This window comes from Puntigrus tetrazona, unplaced genomic scaffold, assembly GCF_018831695.1.
Source record: "Puntigrus tetrazona isolate hp1 unplaced genomic scaffold, ASM1883169v1 S000000173, whole genome shotgun sequence".
Classification (NCBI taxonomy): domain Eukaryota; kingdom Metazoa; phylum Chordata; class Actinopteri; order Cypriniformes; family Cyprinidae; genus Puntigrus; species Puntigrus tetrazona.
This window is the reverse complement of record NW_025047844.1, coordinates 225,001-235,227: the sequence shown is the minus strand read 5'-3', so window position 1 is coordinate 235,227 and position 10,227 is coordinate 225,001. Positions and strand designations below refer to the sequence as shown.

Here is a 10,227-nt window from a genome sequence, read left to right as displayed (position 1 = left end):
GGTCCTGCCCGCTGCGCGCCGCTGCCAGCCAATCACAGCCTGACCACCCAAGAAGAGAGAGAACACAGATCAAACACAAACCCGACTTTTATTTAACGTCCACTCGCACTTTTTCTCAATTATGGGCAGTTTTGAGAGGAAAAGCTAAAAGTTGCCGGATGTGAAATGAACAGATCGGGCTGCGTGTGTGTTCATTTATTCGTTTTGTAAAAAAAAAAATGCAACTTTTATCCAAACCTCGTCGACTTTTCTCTTTAGAATCGCAGGTTTGTATCTGAAGAAGTGAGCCCTTTGTCGGCCATCGCGCGCGTTTTATTGTCTTGAATGCCGGGATCGTACATCTCTCTTTGATTCTCGAGTCTCCTGCGTTTAATTGCGCGTTTATTATCCGCTGATATCTAAAAGTTGCAGGAAATAAAAAGTCGCGCTTCCTTTAACAGCGGGAGCGAGAGGCGACGTTCACAGGAAGTCATGATTCCAGACTGTCTCGCGCAAGTAGGTCAGCTGATGCTGCCGTCGCCATGGCAACCGCTCTTCGCGCCCCTGCTGCGAAGTCGTTACCGAGTGAACGGAACGGAACGGTTACGAATGCATCGTCTTCCGCGAAGAACCCTCTTCATTCGCTTCGAGCTTTTCTGGCCATCGCGTATTTATTTCTCATTTATCGCGTTTGATTGCCGGCGGAAAGCAAATATCAAAGCGCACATAAAAGAGGAGAAAAATGCACCAAAACGAGGGGAAGTACACCTGTCACACCTGTTTCCCTCTCAATCAATAGATAAACAAGTCAATAAATTATCCCGCCATCTACGGACGCGCTTGGTACGACTTCATAGATTTCTAGCGCGTCGATATAGAGGCTATTATCAACATAATTACACAGCTCCAATCAAAACAGAGCGGCGCGGCTTTGATCTGATCCGATTGATGTTCCGCGCTCGCGCCGCTGGCGGGCAGCAGAGAGTCTGGATACCTGTCTCAGGTTCGTTCTGGGCGGAGAGCATCTTAAAGTCTCCGTCGAGGTGGAGCCAGGCGCAGAGAGCGAGCGGAGCGCTTTAAGAGGCGACGGACCGATCCGCGATCTAAAACCAGTCGAGACCTCTGCTGAGAGAGAGAGAGAGAGAGAGAGACAGAGAGGGAGAGAGTCGTGCCGAAGTGTCCGCCGGGGTCGTGTCGAGCTGAAGCGCGCGAGCGGCTCTGGAGTCCCGCAGGTAAGGCGCCTCAGGAATGCGCTGCGGCTTCTTCAGACACGAGCGCATTCCTGCTTCCCGGGGTTTAGCGTTTGGTCTCGTTAAAGCGGCCGAAGCAGGCCCGGCTCGGTGGCGCGCGCGCGCTCGGTCTCCGGCGGGTCTCAGGCGCGTGCTGGCCCCCGGCGGGAGCGCGGGACCGGGCCCGTCTCGGGCTGGTGGGCGAAGGATGTTAACCCGAGCTCGCGAGGGAAAGTCCTGCGGAGAGGAGACGCGCGCTCGCACGCAGGGGCTTCTGATGTCTGCGAGGCTTTGAACTGCGGCTGAAACATTACTGGAGAAGGGATGCGGAGTAGTTTCTGCAGTTAGAGAGCGCTTTGTTTCTTGACTTCTTTGCGGCTGCGTCTCGGTTCCTTTCCGACTCGTCTAACAAAAGAACCCGCTCGTATCGGATCACTTAGAAAACATTTACAGAGACAATACAAAACACGCTCGGTGTTTCTCTTAAAAGAGCAGTCTGACATAATGATGATCAAAAATAGGATCAACGAATCGGTTCTGTGACTCATTCGAACCGAGTCAGTGCGCGCGCAGGAGTGTTTTTGGCCGGTGTTACAGCGTGTGTGTTTTTGATAAGGTTGCAGTTATGGGACAAGTTATTGGTAAAACATTCAATTCTATAAGAAGACGTTTGAAACCAGTTAAGATGAAAAGTCATTTAAAAATATTATTTTCAGTTCAAGTCAGCGCCTGTGTGTTCTCTAATGGGTTCTGAGTCATATTTAGGGGATGAGAATTGATACGCATTAGTCTCGTTCATAACCCTTCTGCTGTTTAGAGTTACTGTATCTGCCAGGAGTTAAAGACTCCACCTCTTCTTCTTCTTCTTCTTCTTCTGAGTCTGAACTGAGCTTCGGGGTTTGTCTTTTATCTCCGTTTATCAAAGAAGAGCGGAAGTTTTTATCTCCTGATTGAAATGTTGAACGTCTTTGATGTTTTTGAAGGTTGTTTTCTCGAATCAGTCGATTGATGGCCGTGTATGAGTCTCAGGTTTGATTTCTAAAAACTCGTGTGTGAAACTTTGCAGATATTGTCCACATGATGGTCATGCTGTGTTCTGGTCATTTTCCTTCAAAATGCTGGTTAAGTGTTATTGCATTGGAGTTAAAAGGAGTCTGCCCACAGGATAAAGAAAAAAAAAGAGCAGCTCGATTGCTTGTAAGTTTCTTGGAATGCTTTATTAGTCATTTTGGATGAAGTCTTTTAAGTAGTTTAAATAAAATATAAAAAAAAAAAAAAAAAAAATATATATATATATATATATATATATATATATATATATATATATATATATATATATATATATATCAATAAATATATATTACTTATTTTAATTAATTGTTTTCTCATTTTAATTTAACTTTTTTTATTTGAAAGTTTTAGTGATTTAGTTGTGTGTTTTTGTTGAAAAAGGCAGAGGTTTTTATCTGGATGTTTTGAAGGTTGTTGTTTTCTCAGATCAGTGCTATATATATTTATATATTTATATTTGCATTTATTTTTGATCAATGATTGGTCAGTTTCGGAGCGAACATTGCTAAAATGACGCACAAATAATGTTTTTGTCACGCAAAAAAAGTTTCACAAGCTCTGATCAGTGAGGGCTTCGATTAGTCAGATCCAAAAAGTAAAACAGAGCCTGTGCCGACTGAAAGAAAACAAGTGGATGAAAAAAGACTGAATCTCGAGAGTATTGTAGAGTAATGAGTCACTCTTTAGGTGAAGGATTTCCAGCGCAGCTCAAGGGTTAAAGCTGTAAGAGAGATTTAACCTGGTGAAGTTGAGTGTCTTTGTGAGCACACACACACACACACACACACACACACACACACACACACACACACACACACACACACACACACACACACACACACACACACACACACACACACACACACACACACACACACACACACTTTTGCTGGCACTCGACGCCTGAAGGAGGATATACTGTAGGTTTGGCCATGAGTAAACTCCGAGCAGCCAGAAGCATCAGCGCAGAGAAAGGAGTGATTGATGAGAGTCTGTCACGTCGTCTGAAGGATGAGAGGAATCAAAGGCTGCGGTCACATGAGAAGACAACAGAGCTCTGCCCTCCTTCAGCTGCTGCCGAGCGGCTTTTCTCCGGCTCTGCTCCGCTTTCATTGAAAAGCTGTAATTAAAATCATCAAAAGGTGAAGAGTGTTTGTGTTTCCCAGTAAAGTCAGGATGCAGACAGCGCCGCCCTGAAGACACCGCTCTTTGTGTTCAGTCGAGCAGAGCTTTTCATCGCTCTGCCATAGATCCTCAGCGCTTTACGGCTTCGCTTTTCAATGAGGGATAATCGTTTTGCATTTCAAACAAACGGTTGCGTTGCGTTTTAGGGGTCGTTATTTGCAGTTCCCTGCGACGCAGTACATGTGCAACTGATGTTAGAAATGAGCTCTAAAAGCTTAACAAATAAAACGTGCAAAAAGAGTTTCTACTTTCTTTCCTACTGTATCTAACCGTTCAGTTCTCAAACAAGGCCTGAATGGATAAATACGAGACAGAATTAGAGTAGAATTGCGACATATAGTCGAGATTGCGAGATACAAGCTCAGATTTACGAATTGCGAGATTGAGAATCGAGAGATTAAAAGAAAACGGAGAGATATGAAGTAAGGACTGCGTAACATAAAGTCATAATTACGAAATCGGTTGGAATTGCAACGTGAAAGTCAGAACTGCCAAATAGAAATTCTGGTTTGCAAGATATAAGGTCGATATAAAGTGAGATGAATTGTGACACTCTTCGGTTCTTTGACATGATCGGGATTGTTAAAAAGCGCTTTATAAATGGAAGGGATTGATTGAAAACGTGAGAATGTTGAGATGTAAACTAAGAAAAGTTGATTGACCTCGCTGAGAAAACCTGCTTCATTGTTTTGAGCGTTGGAGGGACTTGTTGAACAGATGACCTCCAGTGGTCTACAGTAGCTCTTCTTGTCGCTTTGTTTAGATCGTCTCCTGTAGCGCTTGGCGTTTGAAACGAGAAGATTATAGTTTTTCGCAGCTTTCATGTCTTTCCTTTGGTGGGCGTTTAGGAGGAAACCCGAGGAGCCGCACATCCTCCGTCTGCATGTACGATCACATACTCTCTCCGTACCTCCAGGATCCATACGGCTCCATAGTAGCTCCTGACTTTCTTCCTCAACTTTTCACCCTGGATTGAATGGCTGCGAGGCAGAGATCTGACGGAGGAACGCTGGCAGACGAGCAGCGCTCAGCAGTCACTTAACAGCCTCTCTGAGATCACGACTCGGAGACGCTCGACTGGACGGAAGTCTGGACTGATGCTAGCTCAGGTGTTCTGGGCGGCTTCTAGGGTGTTGATAGTCGTTGCTATGAGCTGGATGGAGGTCGGTTCAGGTTAAAGGTGTGTGTCTGAACAGTCGGCGTTCACGATTCTTCTTAGATGTGAGGTTGCTCAAATCAGCTCATTTGCTCTGATGTTATCCTCAACTGACACAAAACGTGTTTTTGCATTGAGGTCCTTGCGCGCAGAATCTGAAAGCTTTCCACAGCCATCGCCCTTTTCTAGAAAGTGTTTGCTTTGGATGCAAAAAAGCAGAAAATCGAACCTGAATTGTTTTTAGATGGTGGATAAAAGGTTTTGGATGCGTCGTGGAAACATGTTTGACACAATCGTGTGTTTTTTTACTTAAATTTTGGACTCTCTGCTGTTTTCTGTGTAGACATGAGAGACTGTGAGTCTGTGAAAAGCTAATAATCGAGTATATCGTAATACAGATTAGCATAATTGACAAATCAAAGGCTGATTTAAACGAAGCACGTTTGTGTGTGTGTTTATATATACATGATGATATACACAGCACATACATATATTATGTAAAAAAAAAAGTTTATTATGGTTAATCACGATTAATCACGCACTACTACTTAGGACTTTAAGTAAATATTTATAAAAAGCTTTCCTACATAGACATGTTTAACCGTTGAGCTGCAGTGTCTAAGCATTAGAGGTTTTTGAAATAATTCATGCCGAGGCCTTGATTCGTTCCCTGTTTGGTCTTCAGTGGAAGAGAAGCATCTGGCGGATGTGTGAGTGTACGCTAGCAGAGCGCTAGCCTTGTCAAAGCAGCATAACAAACAGCCTCTAACGGCAAACACCGCTCACACACCGGCAAACCACTGAGCAGAATCCAGTACGACAGGCGGAGTTAAGGTGGACTGAACTAAACACACTGATTCCAGGAAGACCAGGATCTTTGATCGTTTAATTCACGTTGGAAATGAACTGGGAAGGAGACCAAGTGAAGGCCGGCTCTCATTTCCTCCCTGATTAGTGCTGTTTGTAGAGTCATTTCCTAATCTGACAACAAATATCAGCGTAGACGAATTACAGGCTGTTTGTGTTCGGTGTCTCGGAGCCGGATGCGTGTGTGTGTGTGTGTGTGTGTGTGTGTGCATCCAGAGATTTGACAACCAGTCTCGCTCGAAGCTTTAAGCGCAGCTGAGATTATTCCTTCCGTTGTGATATAAACAGCAGGAGCGGTACGGAGACGGAGACGGGACTCCCACCAAACCTTCCCCGCCGACCTCGCAGGAAGCAGCCCGTCACTTCAGTCAGTCAAAGAGAACTCATTTCACACGCTGCTCAGTTTTGAGCCGTTCACGAGACTATCAGCACGGAAATATCCAAAATGCACGTTTTATTGCACTCAATCTAATTTCTAATACACAACTTTCAAAAGTTTTTTCTCCATTTCCGCAGCGCCGGCGTACACCAAATTTTAGAGGTTTATTCCTGTCTGTATCCTGAATCTTTTTGTAGAAGGGTTTGTTCGTTTATCATTCACATCTGTTTTTTTATTGCAATTTGTCCCTTGTGTCTGTAGATTTCATTCGGTGCTACCTCAAAAGCCATTTCATCAAAATAGTTTATTTTTTTTCACTTCAGCAGCACTTAAATCTGTCTGTTTTATTCCTGTCTGTGTTCTGAGGAGTTTTACTAAGGGTTTTTTTCATATATCGCCGGCCCGGCTTTATTATTGTACTTTATTCGCAATTCGAGATTTCGTTTAAGGCATCCTCAAATACGGTTTCCTCAAATACTAAGTTTTATCTCCACGTCGGCAGCATGTACACGCACCACGCTTTAGAGTTTTACCCCCATCTCTATTCTGAAGGTTTTTACCGAAGGGTTTGTTCGTATGTCTTTTCGTTGTTTTTTTCTCGCCGTTTCTCTTTTACGGCACATACGCCTCTACAAGCGGTTTCCTGAAAACGAGTTTGTTTCAGCACCTCAGCGGCGCGTACATCCACCAAGTTTTAGAGTTTTACCCCCATCTCTATTCTGAAGGTTTTTACCGAGGGCTTTCTTTATATATCGCTCACGCTGATTTATATAAACATTTCACTCCTAAAAACCGGGCGAGGATTTAGCGCCGATTTAATTCGATAATGACTTTAAACTTTTTCTGCAATTTGTAACATATTGAGTATAATATCTTCTAATTGCCCCGATCGTCTAGAGAAACCGTTTCAAGTCAGTTTAACAGGAAATCACGTTTCAAAGAGAAACCCGACACAGCGGCGTCAAACCAAATGAAAGTGTTTAAACGCAAGCGTTGCTAAATGTTTTTCCGTGGCAGAATCGGACAGTGATCATATCTTCACCTTCTCCTTTCCTCTAGGAACTGATATTTCAGGGCTGTTAATGATAAGGATAATGATACTCTGTGTATTTATCTTAGATTATGTGGTCGTTATAAGATTAATAACCCGGGGCGGCGAGTCTGCGGTCGACTTTCAAACAGAGGCAAGCCCGGGCAGCGTCCTGCAGAGCGCTTGTGTTGGGAGCGCGGTGCATTCCAGCCCCGGCCTGCGAGAGGAAAGCGCTGGAGCTGGATTCTGATGAAAGCGTCTTGGGCGTGTGTGTGTTCGTTTTGTCAGATAATGAGCCGGGGGGCTCAGGGGCACAGGCGCTCGACGCTCGCTTCGTTTCGTTTCAGTCCTCTGGGGGAACGCAGACAGACGCTTTGTCTCTCCGTCAGGCCGCTCGTCGGAGGAAGGTGCCTCGCTAAGTGCCTGATGGGAATGTGTGGTCTGAGCTAATATCTCACGGTGAGGATGTCTCGTAAACCAGTCCCACCGAGCTTTCTTTTTACCGCTTTCCTTGAGCATCGTGAAACGGCGTTTTGCTAATTAGCTTTTCTTTTCTTTTTTTAGTTTCATTTCATTTATTTAAAAGTATTAGATTTTTTTGTTATTGGCTTGATTTTAAATAGATTCGGCTTCATTTTTTTTTTTAACTTCTCAGTACTTTTAGTACTTAAACCAGAGCCTCAGTTAGTTCTCTTTTCTAACTCTTTAAATGTAAGTATATTTCTAATAAACCAGTTTTTTTTATATTTCATTTTAGCTTTAATTTAATATCTATTTTTAGCCGTTTACGTACTTCAACTTCAGCTTATTTCTATTTTTGCATTTTAGTAAATTTTCTAAACACTTCTATTTAACTTCATCTGTATTTCAGTTACAGATTAGTAATTGTAGTACATTAGCTAAAGCTTATTTATTTAAGTTAGTTACCACGGCAACCGTTTTGGTCGTCATTTTAAAATAAATGTAATATAAATAAAATAAAGTTTTAATACTTTTTTTGTGCAGTTTTTTTTAATACATCTATTTAGCTTTATTTTTTATTTCACCTCTAGTTTAAGTGATTTTAAAAAAATGATACAAATATTTATTTTAGTTGATTATTTTTTAATTTCTAATTTTACTTTTGCTACATTAGGTTAAGTTCATGTATCAGTTCTAGTTTTTTGTACTTCAGATAGTTGCCAAAACAACATTTTTAATTTAAGTTAGTTTCTATTAAATGTAAGCTTTATTTGAAATATTTCATTCTGTATTTGTAATTTTTATCTAATCTTCATATTTTATAAGTATATGAAGTTAACCCTGATGGGATTTTATTCACCAGAAACGATGCTGGTGTCTTTCTTCACTAAACCTGTGTGAAATCGGATCTTTTTTCTGCTGAGGTTTGCGTGGAGGCGATGCGGGTGAGTTTCTAGCGTTATAAAACCCGTTTCACTTCTCAGCTTCAGCAAACCACGAGACATCAGAGCAGCGAAGAGAGACGGCGTGCATTACAGCCGCGGGTCACCACCTCCTTCATTTCTGACCCCAAACAAGCAAAACATCAGAAGCTGATTTGGTGGAGTGAACCTGTGCTCCATGTTTTAGGAACCTCTCTCTACTAAACAAAGTGTGGTCTAGAATTTAAGCACAGACATTTCTAGTGAAATAATTATGGGAAGTAACACACTGAATTAAATGTAAAGTATTAAAGACTTTGCAACTTTGAATAAAAGTAGTTCTAACTAAAGCTTTTTTATTTGAGTTGCCAGTGCAACATTTTTAATTGTATTTGTACAGTTAAAGTACTAATATACCTATGTTTATATTGTGTTCTATTTTTACTTAAAGTATTTTTATTCCGCTTTTTTATTCCACCTATGTTTATGTATTTTTTTTTCTATTTTTACCCTTTTTGTTTGTCATTGTAGTACTTCACCAAAAGCTTATTTAATGAATTGTAAATGAATAATAAAAAATATGAATAAGTAACGACGTGTAATTCTAAATCAAAAGGCATGTTCTTGTTGTTTTCGCCTGAAACGCTGCTTCATTATTACATTAAGCCAAGTTGTTTGAAAAATGTTTGGGAAGCTGTAGAGAAACTCTAAACCGCTTGCGAAGATCTGGTTTTCTGTGAAGCCGAAGTGCTTTGGAGCGGATGCGTCTGACTTCACGGGATGTTTCCAGTGATAATGACTTACTGAACGCAGTGAAGATCAGTGCGTCCTCCGCTCTGGGTTTCATCATCATGTTTTCGCTCTGTTTCTCATGATGTCTCATTTCGAGTTCATCAATCATCAGCTCACCAAGTGTGTTTTTCATAACGCAGTTTCCAGCAGACCAGTAATATACTGTTGATTTCCTTTAACCCTCAAACAGAAACCCCTTGCGACGCCGCTTTAGAGACGTTTTCGAGTAGATTCGTGAGGATGACTGTCCGTGTTAGGGTCGTGTTGTGTGAGGTCAAAGGTCACACGCATGCGTCCTATGTTTCTGCGTCGCGTTACTTTATTAGTTATTAGTCTCCTTTTCCAGTGTGAAAATCAAGAGGCCGGAGCGGAGGAGCGAAATGGCTTAAGACATGATTGTTTTCTGTAAAATCATATGAGTTTCTAGAACAAATCTGCCAGTTTGATCTGAAAAATAAGCTTGTTTTTCTTGGAGTTAGGTCGCTTTTTCCGAGCCAACTGGCAGACGTTGGTTCTCGTTTTAAGAAGAAACACACTTAAAGGAATAAAACGAATGAAAATGTGCTGAAAATATGCTCACTCTTGGGGATGATTTTGATTCTTTATCAGATGTGCGTCTGTCTATATTCCTTTAGAGCTGTTTTGTAAACGCTGCTGGATCTCTTTTCATCGGAGGAAGACTTATTATGGATTATGGATTCATATTAAGGTCTCAAAGCTGGATTAGTTTGATCTTCTGTCTTCTCCAGATGTTCACTGATGGACTGTGGATGTTTTTGTCAGGCTCTCGTTCCGACGGCACCCATTCACTTCCATTACTGAGATGTTTGTGCTGGAAATCAGCACAGTGGAAGAAGATGATTTTTCTGCTCTTGTTTCAGAGCTCCTCAGGTGGAAGTCGACATCCTCATCCTCATCCTCATCCTCATCGTCATCCTCATCATCATCATGGGCCAGAAAGGAGGACGGGAACGCTCTCAGCTCCTGCCTCTTCTGCTGGTAAGTCCCATCTGAACTCAGGCGACTACAAAGGTGTCTTTGAGCGCATGCTAATCTGTCTCCCACCTCCTTCGTCTGTCTGGCTGCGTTCCCAGAAGGTAATTTCTCTGCACAGCGTCTTAATGATAGGCTTTTAATGCCCTTCCAAAGAGCTGTGA

The 10,227-nt window shown here is 42.2% G+C and overlaps 1 protein-coding gene across 1 annotated transcript in view; it reads left to right on the top strand.

Moving 5' to 3' along the window:
* Positions 1 to 1,071: 1,071 nt before the first annotated feature.
* edar (ectodysplasin A receptor) overlaps positions 1,072 to 10,227 on the top strand; it is a 29,436-nt gene continuing 20,280 nt past the window's right edge. Inside the window, exons 1-2 of the mRNA XM_043230499.1 lie at positions 1,072 to 1,211; positions 9,952 to 10,069. Of these exons, the coding sequence (XP_043086434.1) occupies positions 10,019 to 10,069 (51 nt within the window). The 5' untranslated portion in view covers positions 1,072 to 1,211; positions 9,952 to 10,018. The remainder of the gene's footprint in view (positions 1,212 to 9,951; positions 10,070 to 10,227) is intronic.